This window comes from Falco biarmicus, chromosome 18 (genome assembly GCF_023638135.1).
Source record: "Falco biarmicus isolate bFalBia1 chromosome 18, bFalBia1.pri, whole genome shotgun sequence".
NCBI lineage: Eukaryota > Metazoa > Chordata > Aves > Falconiformes > Falconidae > Falco > Falco biarmicus.
The window spans coordinates 3,534,834-3,552,598 of NC_079305.1; the positions used below are offsets into that span (position 1 = coordinate 3,534,834).

Consider the following 17,765-nt stretch of genomic DNA (forward strand, 5'->3'; position numbering starts at 1 on the left):
TCAACAGGGTAAGGTGCTCCCCTAAACTCCCTTCTTTCAATAAATCAGCATTTTCCAAGGACACCACGACTCCTCACCTGGTTCACATACACACCTGTGTTTTCAAAGGCCGGGTTCCTCCTCAAAAAGGCCAGGTTGGGCGGTAGAGGTCACGTCAGATGATTTTTGCTGTAAACCCCTTTATCCCAGCAACACAGAGGGATCCACGTCGCAAGCGGCTGGAGAACCTGAGGCAGAAAATACCTGCGAGAAACACGGGAGTTTTATTCTAGACAACAGCTGGAAAAACTAGTAAAACCTGTATGAGCTCATGGGGGGGAAACGTAATTATTTTCACACAGGCGGGATTTTTTTCTTTTTTTTTTTTTTTTCCCTCTTCGTTTTTATCATTAAGCAAACGCTGGGATAACCCGGATTGTAGCTGCAAAGGGTGGTCACTGTTACCTGCCCCTTCCCGCTTCCCCCTCCAGCCTTTCCCTTGGCCGGGATGGATGCTGAGGGTCCAGGCACACAAACCGAAGCTGGTCATAATGGTTATTTAAAGAGAAAAATAATTTTATGGAAAATGCGTTGCCCTGTCTTCTCAAGCTGGGGAAAAAAAATTCCAGTTGGTTCCTTTGCCTTTCCGTCAGGGTTATTTTTCATCAGCAGGCTTGGGAGTGTTTTGTGCTGCAAAAACAAATCCCTGCTCTTCTCTCGATGTGCTGTTTGGCTTGGAGTAATCAACCGGGCTCAATAAAATCATCAGCCATCTCCAGCAGGTCATGCCGAAACCCTAGCATGGTTTTGCTCTCAACTGGGGAATTTAGAGAGTCCAAAGCAGCAGAAAGAGCCCAGCTATTTATTTTTATTACTGTGCTGATAATTAATCCGAGAAGTTTTTTCAGGACTTAAAAAAAAATCTTTTTCTGAGCTGTTGTTTGCTTAACTGTTTCACATGTGTGTCTTAGAATCACTTTTATTCGCTGGCCATGATTTTCATGGGAATGAGGTGTCCATCTGGGGGATTCGAGTTCACATTTGTGGCTAATTATGTGAAAAAGGTGCCTTTGATCTTTTCCTAAAGCCGCCTTTATTCCTACAGCCACGGTGAAGAGCGTGGCCCCCATAGGGTCGACTCACAGAGGAAAATGTAAAGAATGAAATTAATCTGAGCAATAAGAGGAGAATACAGATCTTTTCTGGGGTTTATCATTCCTCCATCACCTTTGCTCACTCCAGTGCTGCCACGCACGAGTTTCCATCAGCATCTCTCCTCGCCCTGCCCCAACAACCTCCCCCACCGCCGGCCGTGTCCCAGCTCCTGCCCCGTGGCCGCGGATCCTTCCTGCCCAAGGGAAACCTTTCCTTCCTTTGGGCAAAGCCACCGGCCTCAGGAAGAGGGATGGAGGAGGCTGAGAGTCCCGACAGCTCACGGCGAAGTGCGTGACGGGCTAGGTGGAGCTGCCACCGGTGAGTCAAGGGACTCCCAACGACGCACGAGCGTTTTCCTCCTCGTCACTCGCCCGGGTGCTGGCGGGGACGGAGCCCCGAGCCCCGCTGACACGGTTAAAACTTTGATTGATGGAGCTGGAGAGGGCAGATGTTTTATCGCTGCATCAGAGGAAAGGGCTCCGGGCAGATCCACCCACGGGGCCCCCGGGGAGATGCACCAGCCCCGGAGCTGGATTCCCAGGTCAGGGACCAAACTTCCCTTAAGGATGGGGAGTGGTAGGTTCTGGCTGAAAAAATGAGATTACCAGAAGGACAATATTGGTTTTTCCTCTGGTGTGGAAAGGCGTTCTGCTCTGCTCCCAGCATTGTGCAGCTTTATTCTTCCTAGGGGTGTATTTGGAGTTCACTGACGCTTGCCCCATCGTTAGTCACTAATCAGAATCAAGTACGAGGGACCTTTTGCTTGAAGCGTTGGGGGAAGATCGGCATCCAGAGGAATTTTCCAGAAGTAGCCAGGATTTTCCCAGCATCCCCAGGTGGGGCTGTCTGGGACACTTTGGCAAAGCCCTGGGTTCAGCTCACAGGTGCTCAGCAAGGCTGGAGAAGCAGATCAGCATCAGCTGAGACAATCCAGCCCCAGACATCAGCCCTTCTCCAGCTCAGCGGGCCACAGCCACCACCCACATCCCATTTACATGCAACCGAGTTGTCAGGAGCATCTGGTGGCAATCTCTCCCCAGTTTCACATCCAAGCACTGCCAAAAAAGTCACATTAGTGTCACAGAAATCCCGCATGTGCTGGTGCCCGGCTCAGCTTTACCATCTCCTACTCGATTTTGCAGCAGCTAAGGGTTTCATCTGCCACCAAAACAGCAAATAACCCTCTGCTCGGATAGTCATGCTGCTAGAAAAAGCTCATTGTTTGCCATAGAAAGAGCAAAACCTGAATTTCCAGCAATTTGCTGGACATCGACCGAAAGGCCAGCGGGAGCAGCACGTATCCCGCTGTGTGGCCGGGCTCTGGCAAGAGGCACGTTAGTTTTTTCAGCATCCCCTGATATTCAGCTGATGGGCACGATACGAATGAATGAATAATACAGTGGTTTTTGTAAATTATATGTGTGCTCAGAGAGGTCTGATGTGCTCTGGCTGCTTGTCACGCAGGCGGCAGTTCCTTACCGAGGTTGTAAATGTTTTAATACGGTAATAAGTTTCTCGCATGCCATGTTCATCGCCATTAAATGCCTTAAAAGAAGTGAGCCAGCTGTCCCAGCTTACTGCACCTTCAGCACCCCAACTCTCGGCTGAGATCGGAGCTCCCAAAAATCCTGTTCACCCCTGGGATACGTCTGACTGTGCCAAACTAAGGATGGATTTGATTGAAGCAACGACGGGAAAGAAAACATGGGGATGCTTTCTTCTGGCGTGGCATTTTGGGCTCCCAGATCAGCTGCAATTTGATTTTAAGACAATTGTTGATGAAATCTCGAGAAGTTTGGGATCTGGGCATCGTGGCAAAGGGTAAAGCTGAAGCTCGGTGTCAATCCCTACGGAACTCCACCCCGGCTGCCCTGCTGGGAACGGGGCGAAAGCTGCGTCAGCCCTCGCACAGCATCACTCCGGAGGATTTCTCATGCAGCTCCGGGGCTGTCAGGAAGCGATTAAGAAAGCAAAGGAAATAAAAGCAAGTCAAAGAGTTTTGATCCCGCTCACCCTCTTCCCCCCACAGCGCTGACGCTGGAGAGTGGGATTATTCAGGGTCCCCTTTGAAGCCGTGCTTGCGTCAAAGGACGGCACCTGAAAACGGGGAATCGTCTCTATTCCAGCCTGGATTCAAGGCAGAGAGGAGCAGGGGCTGATCTGGGGCAGAGCCTCATCTCTGCAAACTCGAGTGGTTTGTTCAGTCACTGGCACCAGTACCACTACGGGGATTGCACTGGGCAGCAAGAAAATCAGAGCTGTTCTACACTCCTGCCCCCAGGCTGGGCTTAGACCACTTCATGGCTAAGCCAGCCGAGCACATCGCGACCCACGTCCCCATCCCCACCCCGTTCACCTCCAGTGTCACAAAAAGACACGTTTCAGAGCAAACAAGCAACCCAAAGGCTGATTTCTCCAAACCCACCCCAAAAAACCAGGGGTATTATTTGCTTTTCCTCCCTGCTCCCCTGCTCCCGGGAGGCTCCGATGTGTTTTCAGCTGGTTCGGCCACCCCCGGAGCCAGCGCGCAGCCTGACGTCACCCCCACGCTGCACCTCCAGCTCCCATTTATGCTGGCAGCGCTCTAAAGATAGATCCAAGCAAAGATTATCAGCCCGAGCAGTATTAATAGGAGGCAGCTGCTCTTTAAAGACGCTTTTAAATAATCTAAAGAAACTTTGTCGTATTTTTAAAAGCCTTTTAAGTGAGCCAGGCTACCCCTCCTCTTCTCTTGCACACCCCCGCCCCAGCCCACGTGCACCCACGCCCTGGCAATGTGTCAGCCCATTTTGTCACCCGGCTGGCTCAAAAGCAGCTCTGCCATCCAACGTGGGCCAGGGGACACCGCTCTGCCCCCTCTTCAGCCCAAAGGGAGGGTGGTGGCAGGATTGTAGAGCTGGGAAGGGGTGCACAGCCCCCCCGGCTGCCGTGCCGGGCTGGCTTAGAGCAGCCACCTCTCCAAAAAAGCCATGGGCAGAGCCGGTCTTAAGAAAAACACGGCGAGCTGCCTAAATTGGTGCTGAGCAAGGAAATACATCCCCTTGGGTTGGCGGGGTTGTACCTGGGGTCTTCCCCACACTGACATCCCCACGCACCCCCTGGTTCGGCAGTGGGACCGCGCACGTGGCACGGCCACGAGCCTTGGGACAGCCTGGTGAGACGGGACGGTGTCCCGCTGCCGTGTCTGCCGCCTGTTTTAATGGCACGAAGGGAAATAACACAAGATCTGGGTCTTTCCTCCAGCCAGCGCCGGCTCCCGGGCCGTGCTTCAGCCAACTAAATGGCTCCCGAGTGCAAAAAACAGCCCGAGAAAACAGTGAAAGGCAAAAATAAATATTGTGAAACTCACGGCTGTAGAAACCAGCTGCAGCTGCCGGTGGCCACATCTGGCCGCCGTGGCATGGCAGAGGCAGGACCCGCTCGGAGGTCCGGGCGAGCGGGCAGAGGCAGCATCTCCCCCACCTGTCCCCATTTCTGGGGGTAGGAGGAGGATGCTGTGCTGCCCTGGGTACCCCCTGGCAGGAGTGCGGACCCCGCAGCATCACCGGTCCTCTGCTTGGTAACCTCATCTCCCTGTTAACTGAATAATGGAGTGAAACTTTAGCTCTGCTGCTCTCAGCCTGGAAATAAAACCCTCCGGCACAGTGCAGGCTCCTGCTAGACACCGCTCGGGGCTGTCTGCACCGAAAGAGGAGCGGGTACCCCCGTAAATCCCACCTTTATATAAATTCAGTGGGTGGCGGTACGACACCTAGGGCAAAAGGGTGGGGGTCTGGGCTGGAGCTGCAGGGGCGATGCTCGTGCCCGAGGGCAGCAGATGCCTGTGGTTGTTAAAAATAGATGCTGGTGGCACACTGCTACTTTTAAAGGCCAAATCAGGGTAAAATCTATTGCTGCACCGTGAGAAATAGATGAGGGCAAATCCCATTGGAGTGGAATAAACGTTACTCCCCGTGCAAATAGAGGCAGGGAGGCTGGGAGGGAGCAAGCGCCGGGGATTTGTGCAAGAAGAGGAGCATGGGCATGGGCACAACCTGCCCGCATCTCGGTGCATCAGTCTGCAAAGGGGGGCACGGCCCACGATCGGGACCAGGCTCTCAGAAGATGCCAATGCTCCAGGAGTTTCTAACCCTCAACACTTGGTTTTTAAGAAGGCTCTTCCTTTTGGCAGCCCTTTAGTTGAAAGCGGAAAATTACACAGCTCACCCTTGGAGCTGATGGCTGTATCATTAATCATGCCCTTTTTTTTTTTCTTTCTTTTTTTTAAAAAAAAAAAGAAAAATAAATGCCAAAGAGGACACCACAGATGCGAGCACCAAATGGGCTGCTCGGGTTGACCTCCAATTGCTTCGATACGTATTTCACTCCGGCTCAGGAAGTTGCTCACAGCCAGTTTATATATTTTAAGGGTGGGTAGATTGACAAATAGGAAATCTATGACATGTAATAGCTGATAACGCATGATGCATTTCCCTCTGCCCTGTGAATTATTTGAGGCTGCATTTTATTTAAATATTATCATGCCTAGGATTTCAGCGTGGGGTGTCCACAGATGACATCAGAGAGAAAAAATTAAGCAATTCTCCTTATTTTAGGAGCTTATTTGTCTTGATATTTTAAGTTATGTTTTTGGCCCGCTATGCAAGCGATCTTTCTTCAATCAAAATAAATGCCTCCCATTAAAAAAAAAAAAAAAAAAAAAAAAAGGCGAAACAAAACAAAACACAAACCCAACAGATGTGGCAAGCCCCGCTGTTGTTCCAAAGCAGAAAGCAAACCCAAGCACGTTTGCCAGGCCCCGTCCGCCCACTTACCGAGCCTGTGAAAACCAATAATAAAGAACATTTGCACAGTGCTTGGTCTTTGCAAACCGCGGGGCAGCTTGCGACGGGGACATACGGGGAGCATGAGGCGCAGGGGGAACCCCCTGGGTTTTAAGTGAGGAAGTTGAGGTTTGGTGAAATTGGGGAAGCCGGGGGGTAACCAAGCTCAGCTTTGCCCCGACCCCGCACACCTTGTCAGAACACCTCTCCCGCACGGCTCGGAGGGCCAAGGAGGATTTAATCCCTGTCCTCGCACCACTGGAAGGCAGCTTTTGGGATGCTGCTTTGCACACTGAGCATCGAAGAAGCACAGCCCAAATTCCCCCTTCCCCACAGGGCATTCACCTCCAGGCACACCATACATGTCCCACCACGTCTCACCTCTATTTTCCTTGCCAGAGCCAGATATTTATTTTTCTTTCTTTGCCACCATGCTCACAAGCCCCTTCAGCCCCCTGCTCCTGAGGGGCTACGTAAGCCGTCAGCCCCCTCCTGACCACCCCAGCCTCAGCCCCCGGTGAAGCATGAAGCCGCAGGATGCAGCTGCGGGAAGCCCGAGGATGCGTTTGGGATGCTCCAACCCTAACAGGGCTGCTGGTGGGAGAGATGAGAACCCCGGCTCCTGCTGGGAGTCACTGGAGGAGGCTGGAAGGGACCAGCATGGACCTCCTGCCCTACCCTTATGGCTCAGCAAGCTGCAGGGGGATACACTTTTTTGTTTTCTCCCCATCTCTGTGAGGTTTTTTTATTATTTTTTTTCCAGCAGCTCTGCTCCCTGTCCAAGGCGCTCAGCCACAGCTCTTGTGCCATCTGCCGACCGAAGCCTGCTGGCTCCGTGGCCCCACCACACCACAGCACCCACCACCCACTCGGCCTGGCTGCACCCATCCTCTCCCCTCTGGCAGCCCCCAGGTGCCTCCCTCCCTCCCCTCGCTCCCACTACCACCTCCTGCCCAGCCCTGACTTGAAAGTCATCCCCAGGAATCTGGCTACATCCTAGAAAGTCCAAAAATGGGAAAATTCTGCTCCTTGGTCATCCCTGCTATGGCCAGGCAGGTGGCCCCAAAAGCGGGGAAGGATGGGGACAGGCTGCACCCCTGCCGCTTTCAGACCTGGTTTTGCAGGGAAAGAAGGTAGAAGCAGCCAAATTTTGGCTGAAACTTCCAGGTATAGAATTATAGAATCATTCAGATTAGAAAACACCTTGAAGATCATCAAGTACACCCATGAATCTAACACCGTCACGTCCAAGCGCTGGGAAGGGGCAGCCCAGCAGCTACCAGCTCCCCATGGGGACACCACGGTGGCCCCCGCCATCACCCCAGCACAGCCCTGCGTGTGATGCTGCGACACACACAAATGCAGAAATTCATCTGCCCGCTGCAAAGCAGAGGATCGCACCCTTCATCACCGAAATGCACCGGGGAAGGAGCAGGTAGCCCCGATGGTTTGATGCAGGATGTTCCTTACAGCTGCCTCGTTAGAAAAAGCGACAGACAAATATGAGAACATCATTCTGTGAGTTCAGATTTCCTCCATCTGCCAGCACTGGGGGACACTGAATTATTCATGACATTTCACCAAAATAATCCAACTTAAAAATAACTCCTCTGCTTAAAAGACGGTGAGAGCACTTCTAACACCCACCGATATTTTTACCTCCTGTGCATGAAGCAGCAAACCCCCAAGCCCAAGCAATTGCTGCCAGTACCCACCGCTGCCCCACTCCTCTTTAATAGTGTGGGTGAAGGAGCATAGGGGATGGGGTGGGGGGTGGGGGTGAGGGGATTTCCCCCCCTTTCAGTGCTCAGCTTTGGAGTTTAGAGAAGGAAAACTGCACATCTCCAGTGTCCAAGCAGAGGGCACTGCTGTCTAATGGTTGGAGCCAGGGCTCTGCTACAAGGGTTTGGTTTATGTCAATCCCAAAGTCCTTCTGGCACAGAAAACCTCACCCACTAGCAGATATTGCTGTAGCATCCGCTGAGAAACCTTCTCTCCATTTCCTTCCCCTGATTTCAACAGGTTCCCCAAACCCCAGAAATTAAAGATTAAAAAATGGTGATAAAACCCGGCCCAACAGAGTAGCCAGGAATGAAGCAGAGTGCTGGGAAGGCACTGGCTTGTCTCAAAAAGGGTACGAGAGCTGGCTAAAATAGAGAAAAAAAAGAAGGAAAAAAAAAAAAAAAAGAGGTAAGAGGGCAGAGATGACAACCTGCCCCAGGTTTGGTGGTTCAGCCTTGTGCCCACACTGCATCATGTCACGACACCCTTCCACCCTGCTCGCGCTGCCCTCACCCACCGCCTGCCTCTGCCAGCACAGTGGGGACGTGGCCATCGTCCCGGAGTCAGGCAGAAAGTGAGTTCTCCATGACAAAACTGACTTTGAAACTTTAGCAAGTTATCCCATGGATTCTGAAAAGCAGCACGCTTTTCTGCTTTCCCCACCACCACCAATGTTTATTAGAAAGCCTTGGAGAGGGTATCTGCTTTCCCTCACCTGCCTGCAGCTCGCACTCTGCCATCACTTCCATTTTCTCTGCTTTTTGTTTTCTTTCACTGATGAAAAAGGACTGGAAGGAGTTGGGGAAAAGAAGAAGATGTATAAAACCCTTTTAAGTTTAGTTTCAGCTGCATCAAAGCATTCACAAACTCCTTAGAGACGTTTATACATGTGCTCTGTGCTTGCAACCCCTCCGTGCATCCACCTCATTATTCCCATTATATTCCCATTAGTCAGTATTCCCATTATTCCCTCACTCTGAGCATTTTAAAAACAAAACCTTCTGGCAGGGCAGGTGTGCCTGGGAGGGCTGGCTACCCCATCACACTCCTGGCAGGCAGAGTCAGGTTTCCCGAGTTTCGGATGCTCATCCGACATCACATCGGGATCCTGATGCATCCCAGCGATAGCTGCCAGAAATCAGATACTTTGGGAGCCACAGTCGCACTGCTGCCATAGAAATCCTTCCATTTAAACACCCAACGGTGGCTAGAAGCAGCTTTCTCCTGATTTCATCTAACCTAGTTAAAAAGAGGAGTAATGTCACTGGGGAGCTGTAATCAAATTAACTTGCCAGTCCAAAAAGAAGCCGATGATTTATGATAGATCCTCTTAGTCTTCTTCCCAGAAATCCCCCTGTGGCTTCTCACTGCCAAAACGCAGCGGCCGAGAGCCACGGTCCATCCCCAGCACCGCAGGAAGAGCCCGAGCCGTGATGTCCGCAGCATCAGGAAAGCTCCCGGGCACGGGGCAGGGAGCAGGGCTGGGGCTGGCCAGGCTCAGCAGCAGGTTTTGGCAGGGGAGCACCTGCAGGGATGATTTACGAGCCTCATCCAAGCCTCTGGATGCTCCAGAGCCCGCCGCTGCTCTGCAAGCAAGGGAGGGTTGGATGTGACCTGTGGGGGCACACGGAGCAGGATGGGGAGCAGCCAGCACAGCCCCAGGACCAGCACGGGGCACTAATCCTGCCCCGCTGCCTGTTCCCTGCATGAAGCTCCATTTTCCTTCACTCCCCCCTGATTCAACCCACCCAGTGGGGTCTCTCCGCGGGTCCTGAGCACCAAACTCCAGTCTCTCCATTAATGTCAGCCACACCGAGTCATTAGGGGCGGATAAAACTACTTACCCCAATTCCTTCCTGCTCGTCTCAATCCCAGCCAAGCATTTTACCTTGGCGCCGGCTGCCTCCTGCCATCAACAAGCCAAGGTGTAATGTTACTGTCTGTTTTGCTCTCGCCTTTTGGCGTTTCGAGTCCCAAACAAACCATTTAGACATGGCAATGAATCCAGTCAGGGACTGGGAAGGGGTTTGGGGAAGGGGGCACAGCCCTGGACATGGAGAAGGGGTTTGCAGGAGCTGCTTTTGCCCACTGGGACCAGGGCGAAGGGGGCACACGGCTGCGGTGGGAGCCAGCACGGGCAGGAGAGTCCAGCCCAAGGTGCCTGAGCTGATTTAAGTGAGCTGCAGTGTCGGTTCTGTACAGGATTAGAAATTCTGGGGTGTGAGAAGCAAGTGCAATAACCCCCAAAAAGTCAAAACAAAGAAAAAAAAAGAAAAGAAAAGAAAAAGTACCTCCAGGTATTTTTTTCAGCGGGCAAAAGTCACACTGAAAAATCCACATCCCTGCCAAGCGTAACAAAAGCAGGATTAGGCCCGCAGCGAGGCACAGCACCACTGGAAGCCACCTCGGGGGACAGCGAGCACTCACCCGGAGGGCAGCCGAAAGAAGCCGCTTGGGCAGTGCCAGAGTTTTACCCCGGCCAAGGGGATGGAGCAGATGCTGGAGGGTGGCATCGCCGCACCCCGCGAAACCCTCCGGGGAAGGCGAGCTCGGTGTTACCCGCAGTGTGTTTGGCCCTAATTCTTACGTTACACCAGGGAGTAAGGCAGGGTGGGCAGGGACATCGCACGGGCAGGATGCACAGAGCTAAAACCCCAGGCTGCAGGAGCGAACACCAGCACGGTGCACGGCTGAGGACCATCCCGCGGGGCTGCGAGCACTTTGCTCCCCACGCCACCATATTTATTTTCCCTCCCGCTCCAGCCCCTCGCTTCCTCGCCTGCATTTGGGTAGTTTATTTATTCAGCCTCCCCTAACAGGCTGGTTTGGCTATTTCGGTGGTGCGAGAGATACCGACCCAACCCGGACAAAAACTAGCTCTGCTCTGTCAGGGCTATCAGCAAACACCAGCCCCTGAGGCCGGCCAGGAATTTTAATTGAAATAGCCGGTCACCAGGCTCAGATAAGGCCCAGCATCACCCCACAGCCACTGGGGCTCCCCCTGCCCCATGGGACCACCAGCACCCGACCTTGCTCCCCCAACTCACGGGGGGGCCCCGACCTTGCACTGCAGCTCAGCGCCTACCAGCCACTGGGACAGACTGGGAGGGAACTGGGGTCCAGAGCTGCTGTCAGTGGGCAGCCCACCTTGGCGGGGGCTCTCACAGCATCCCTCCCCCGGCCGCAAGGAGCTAGGTGGTCTGCACCCCTTATCAGCCCTTATCTCCCAAAGCCGCTCGCTAATGTGACCTTAATGGAGCCAAAATCGACTCGATTTGTTTTATTGCAGCTCAGCCCCAATGCCCCCCCACACACACTTCCCCTTGTTTTGGAAATACAGAGGGGAAGGGGTCTGGCTCCTTCCCCGGCAGCTGAAAGGGGGGCAGCGTATGGGGAGCCGTGCCCAGGCCTGAGCATCCCGGGAGAGTCCTCCCGGCCCCCCCCCAGCCCCCGGGACCCCCCCAGGCCGGCCCGGCGGGGGCCGGGGGTGGTGCCTGGCCCGGCAGCAGGAGGGTCAGAGGCGGGGAGCGGGTCCCGCAGCGCACAGCCCCTCTGCGGGCACGGCGGCTCCGACGGACCCCCCCACCGCCCCCCGCCCCTTCCCAGGCCTGGAAGATGCTGCCCACCCCCTTCTCGGTGAAGGACATCCTCAACCTGGAGCGGCCGGAGGCTACCGGGGGGGTCCCCGCCGCCCCCGGGCCCCGGGCTGCCCGCAGCCCCGGCGGGGAGGACGAGCCGCCGCGTAAGTGACTGGCGGGGCCGTGGGCGCGCTGGGGGGGCTGGGGGAGGGGGGGGGGGGGGCACGGAATCGCTTTCGTTCCCCCGGGGTGGAAAACCGAGGGCAGCCCCCCCCCCCCACCCGTTGCGTCCTCGCACCCTCCAGCCACGATCCCGCCGGAGCCGACGGTCCCCGCCGCGGGACGTGGCAACACCCCCGACACCCCACCACCCCACCCCCCTTGGATATTTTCTTTTTTTCTATTTTTTCCCCAGTGTTTGAGGGTTTTGGGGTTGTTTGAGGCATTTTCCGGGCAGCCCGACAGCCCCGGTGCATCCCACCCGCCGCCCTCGGAGGAACGAAACGGCTCCGGGAGGTGAAGGGGGTGGGGGGTGGCGGGTTGGATGTAGTTGGGTTTTTTCTGCCGAACGGCACAAATCGCCCCCTTTTTCGATGACACGAACCCCCGTGTCGATGCTCCGCAAATTGTCCCCGCTGGGGACAAGGACCGGCCCGACCGGCCCCGAGGCGCCGGCTGCGGCAGCGGGGATGCTCCGGGGCAGCCGCCCGGGGGGTCAGACCGAGCCCCCCTCTCCCCGCCGCCAAAATCCCACCAAGTTTCCTTTGCTCGTGTTTCCCTAAAGCCCGGCGGCTGCAGAGCAGCGAAACGGGGAAAACAGTAGGACCACAGCTTGAGCACTGGGTGGCACTGGGATGCAGAGCTAGAAAGGGCGAGAGGAGCCCGGGCAGGGCGCTCTATCGGCTTCACACCTGCAGATGGACCCCCCCAGCACCCCATTTCCCGCAGCATCCCCTCAAATCTCCCGAGCCCCTGCAGACGGACCCCCCCAGCACCCCATTTCCCCGCAGCATCCCCTCAAATCTCCTGAGCCCCCGCGGCGGCTGCCAGGGTACCCGAGTGCATCCCACCAGCCGGGGAGCAACCGCCAGGCAAGACCCCAGCCCAGATCGCCTGCAATGCAAACCCCCAGCAAATTTAAAAAAAAAAATACATATAAAAAAACCCAAAACCCAAAGCCACTACTTTGCATCTTCTCTCAGATCTAATAATTTAATAATTTTTCCTCCTTCATTCCCAGCCCCTTCGTTTTCCTGGATTTTCTTAAATTCAGAGCGCTGCAGGATTCTTTCCTGGGGTGCTGGGGGTAAGTGCTACCAGTCTCACTGCCCTCGCTCCCAGCCCCCCCGAGCAGGGCAGCGGGGAAGGGGATTTGGGTTCTGGAGTACTCGATCTCACAGCACATCCCGCTTTCCTTGGGCCCCTCTGAGCTGGGGCTGCCACGGTGGTGGCACCCACAGCAGCACAGGCATCGTTAGGAGGGACCGCAAGGAGGCGTGATCCAAAATTCACATAACAGTCTAATTCCATCAGAAAAAAAGAAAAAAAAAAGGGGGGGGGGGGGGGGTGTGATTTTCTTGAATTCCCATTAAACATCCCAGGAAAGTTCATATTAAAAGGGGAATTTCCTTGCATTTCCATTAAACATCCCAGGGAAGTTCACAGTAAATTTATCTGCTATCAACCCTACTTCATCTTCTTCCCAAAGGGGCCCCATTCCCAATTCGATTCCTCCTTCGGAAACACGCTCTCCCTGGGAACACAATCAGACTTGGGTCTCACTTTGGGTTTTTCTGGCTGCAGGAAAACGTTTGCTCGCCCACCCCTCCGAGGCAGACAAGAAGAAAGCCGACCCCTGCCACCATCCCAAGCAGCGACAGCGCAGAAAACCCCGAGTTTTGTTCTCCCAGGCTCAGGTGTTTGAACTGGAGCAACGATTTAAGCAGCAGAAATACCTCTCGGCTCCGGAAAGGGAACACCTCGCCAGCGTGCTCAAGCTCACCTCCACGCAGGTGAAAATCTGGTTCCAGAACCGCAGGTACAAGTGCAAGAGGCAAAAACAGGACAAATCCCTGGAGCTGGCTGCCCACCCGCTGCCCCCCCGGAGGGTGGCGGTGCCCGTGCTGGTCAGGGACGGCAAACCCTGTCTGGGGGGCTCCCAGCCTCATCCAGCCCCATACAGCATCACCGCCAGCCCTTACTCCTATAGCTCCTACTACAGTGCCTATAGCAGCAGCCCCTATGGTGTTAGCTATGGGGGGGGCTATGCTGGGGTGCCCCCCAGTGCCACCCCAGGCAGCCACACTGTCAACGGGAGCTTGGGCATGGCCAGCGCTGCTCAGCACCAGCCTCCCTGCTTGCAAGCTGCCGTGCCAGCGGGAATCAGGGCTTGGTAGGTGGAGGTGAGGGTCGCCTGGAAAGCACTGAGGAAAGCCCCCCTCCCCCCCCCCAACTCCAAACCCAGCCTTAGTTGGGATGGGAGCTGAATCCAAAGGGTTTCTGCCCCCCCCCCAGAGAGTGGGACAACTCCATCCCATGCAGTCACATCTCTGCAGGAGAGAGGGGGATGCTGCCGCTCCAGCGCTGTGACTTTGGGGACCCAGTGACTGAGGGCATTTATTTATTTAAACACAAACGCTTTGGAGTCTGGCCCTTCCCGCTCCCACAGAGGATTTGCTCCTCCGGGATGCCAGCACACAGCCAGCAAGAGGGTGCAAACGCTGGTTTTCTTCCAAAGGACAACTGGAAAACAGGGTCTGTGCACGTCACTGTGCGTTCACTTTTTAACAAACAGTATTTAATGCTTTGAGTCCCTCTAATCTTTTGAGATACCTTTCTGATTTATATTTCTTAATAACTCCCAGTGCAGGTGTTCATTTCTGTCTATTATTATTATTATTATTTGCAAATAAAAAACAAATTGGTGAAATTGTGTGTTTTCGCTCTCTCACCATTCCTCAACTTTAGCATTTTGACTTTTCCCATCCATAATTTACATCTGAGCATGAAAACCTGATCCAAAGAAGAAAAAAAATAAAACAAAAAAAACCCCACACCACCAGAATAAACCCAAACCAAAATAAACCACCACCACCAAAACCAAAATCAAACTTAATATTAATAAACCCAGAAAGATAATCATCTTGTGGTCCAGGCTTGGGGAGCTCCCAAGGTTTAACTCCCTCCCTAAGTCTTGGTGAGTGTTTTCAGCTCCCTGCTTCTATTCCCTTACTGGTAAAATGGGTTTGCAGGTACATGGTGGGGCAGCTTGCACGATCTCAGTGGGCTGGTGCCATCTGAGTTATTCCAGCACCACTGGTGCTGGACCAAGATGTGCAAGATCCCCAAATCAGGATCCAGTAGCATCATGTGCCTTGTGGGATCAGAGGACTTGTATGTTTATACATGCATTTCTATATATATATTTAAGAAATGCAGGAGAGTCGGATGTCATTGCAGTGTCCCAGTGCAGATCAAAGGGGAGCACAGCCACATCCCACATCCGCACCCTCGCACTTCCAGAATAAACCCAGTGAGAGTTTGTTAGACCAGCACAACCGTCAGGCCGCCTGTGGCCAACCAGTGCAGGCTTTACTTGCATCAGGGAGAGGAGAAAAAACACCCAAAGGTCAACGCCTGATGCAAAATATTGGTTTCACAGAGATGTCTCCACTCCAGGGCCAAGATATTCCCGGGACAGTGCCAGGCAGCAACCTGCACACAACTCCCACTGCACGGGACAGGCAAAACCCCCCCGTCCCCGCTCCTTTCCCAACAGCTTCTTATCCTCCCAGCGTTCGGCAAAAACAGGCTTGCAGGAGGCAAGTCAGCTTTTATCTCTAATCCTACTCAGCCCCATCACTCCAACGCTCACTCACTTCCCAAACGGGACATCTCTGCCATCCAAATCAAACCAGAAAAACCCTCTCGGCAAGATAGCCTGCCCGCCATCCCACCGCGCCGAGACCCTGGAAAAGGCTGGGTGAGGCGACAGCCGCGCTGGGCACTGCCCCTTCTCCTCCCCTTCATCCATCCACACTCACTGGGGGCTATCTCCCTACATCAGCTGGGGCTCAGGTCTCTATCCCAGTTTTGGGGCAGCCAGGGGACTCAACAGGGTCCTGGCACTGGGGAAAGCCCCGGCAGACCGCAGCATCCCACGTGCATGGGCTCTCCTGCAAGTCTTCACACCACAGAGTTTTTTCTTTTGAGGTTCAGCAGTCAAAGGAGGCAAATCACACAAAACTCCCCCCACATAAACACAGAAATCGAAGAAGGTAACTGCTACCCTCCCCAGCTCAAAAAAAAAGCCTGAAAATGGGAATCATGGATGCTGAAGGCATCATCTATGCCCCTCCAAAACATACAGAAAGCCCGGTCCCTGTAGGGTCAGGGTATCCCTAAATCCTTGGTGTTTGCCAGATCCCCTCTGTCACCTGCCTCTCCGCAGTACATGTCAGAGATTTTGCTTTAAACTTCCCGTTTCCAGCCCAAATCAGAAATTCCACACTGCAAGAACCAGCTTTTCCAAGCACCCAGACACACAAACCAGCCCACAAAACCTTCCCCTGCACCAAAACTCCTGTCCTGGGCCAAATTATTCCCCGCTCATCAGTACAAGTTATTTTGGCTGAACGAGCCAGGGATGCTGGCACTGGCAACCAAGGACCAAGAGATTTGGCCACAAAAAAACCCAGCCATGTGAGGAGGCCACCCATAACCAACCGACGGACGGAGGGGTCGAACAGACGGATGGCACCAGGGGATGTCACTAGCCACTGCGGTAAAGCTGTGGCTGCAAAGCAGAGGTGTAACAACCTGGCTCTTTTTGCAGGAAAATATTTTATTGAAGTTAAATGATCCCCCTGGAAGGAAGGGAGCTGCCCAGCTTCTGGGAAAAGAAGTCCCTCTGCTGGGTCTTGCCTTGATGTCTTTGTGCTAGAGCCCGGAATAGCGAAGGATGCACAATGGGCTGCATCCCTGGGTGTGGGGGCACCGACAGCAGCAAGGGCAGCCTAAAATCAGCAGGGGGAGGGTCTCTGCAGCGGGAAAATTGGCCGCCGACCCCAGCACAGAGGGAGCAGCATCACTTCCCGACCCCAGCGAGCATCCCCGTATGGCACAGCACCCACCCACACGGCGGTGTACCCTCAGGCCAGCCCAGGAGACCCACGGGTGCCCCTGGGGGGTCCCCTCCATCCCCAGCACCCTCGAGCAGCATGGTGGGATCTGGTTTAAGCGCTGGAGCGGGTGGGCAGGGAGCAGTGGGCAGCCCACCCACCCACCGTGGCCACCTCCCAGCTCCTAATTTGCTCTCCAGAAGGCAGGCCGGGGGGTTAGAGGGCCAGCGGCGGGGGCACGGCTGCAATAATACTACTCTTGGGCTCCAGCTGCTTCATAAATCTTTTCCCAATTCCCTTTCTCGGGCTATAGGAGGATAATGAGGCTGAATTATGGAAGCTACTGCCGTTTTCCAAGCATACAGCGAATATAGGGGGGCATTTTCCAAGGCAGGAGCATCAGCAGGTTAAAGAATGAGACAAAGGGGCAGGTTAAAAGCAGGTTTGGGGCACATCAACCACCCTCCTAGAAAAATCAACAAAGTCCTCAGGGGATTTCAATTAAATGTTTCTCTTTTAAAGGTTAAAAACGATTTTGGCTGAAGAAGAGGGGCTGGATTTGGGTGAAGGCTTTAGGAATAGAAGGGGGGATCTGGGCTACGTTATTCCAACAGCAAAAGAAGTTTGCAGGCAACAGGGCTACAGGGGGTCATTGTGTATATATATTTTTATATATGTGTGTATATACACACTCATCACTCGGAGGGTGCCTGCAGTTCCCAGGGATGCTGCCTGCCCGAGGAGCCAAATCCTGCTCCCACAGGGGCTTCCCCACCAGATTGCTTCGCCTTACGATGGGGCAAGGTGATTTTTTAATCACATGCTGCCCACATCTGGGGGGAGGGGGGTCACAGCTGTTTGTGTGGCGAGCAGGGAGTTGTTTTTCAAACAGAAACTCGAGAAGAACAGCTACAAATAAAGTAGATGCCCCAGAAAAAAAATAATCTGTCGTAACAGAGAGCTCGACTTGTGGTTTTTCCTGGAATGGGGGAGGTTTTGCTCTTTGGGGTGTTTTTGAAAGTAGGATTTTGCAGGATGGTGTATAAAGGTACTAAGGCTTCTTAAATAAATGCTGTCCCATTCCACAGCTGGGCAAGGAATTGGTCTGAGGTTTAGGCTTAAGTTTTCATGTGAACCCTCTGCCCTTTTCTGTGCAAGCATTTGCCCCTGGAGCCGCTCTCCCTGCCTGTTGTATCTTAACTGATTTTAAAGCCCTTGCTACAGCAGCTTTGCAAAGCTGATGAAAATGTCTTTGACCATTTCCCCCCTGTTTTTCAACAAACTCAAAGTGCATCAGTGTGGAAGGGTTTTGAAGAAAACCCTCAAAG

The 17,765-nt window shown here is 53.9% G+C and overlaps 2 protein-coding genes across 2 annotated transcripts in view; both read left to right on the forward strand.

Moving 5' to 3' along the window:
- The window catches only part of ENTPD4 (ectonucleoside triphosphate diphosphohydrolase 4), a 241,090-nt gene that overhangs the window by 174,703 nt on the left and 48,622 nt on the right, over window positions 1–17,765 (forward strand). The window lies entirely within an intron of this gene.
- NKX2-6 (NK2 homeobox 6) lies at window positions 11,355–13,713 on the forward strand. Its single transcript, XM_056321778.1, is given in 3 exon segments — window positions 11,355–11,420; window positions 11,423–11,504; window positions 13,121–13,713. Coding segments are annotated over 3 exon segments (741 nt in total).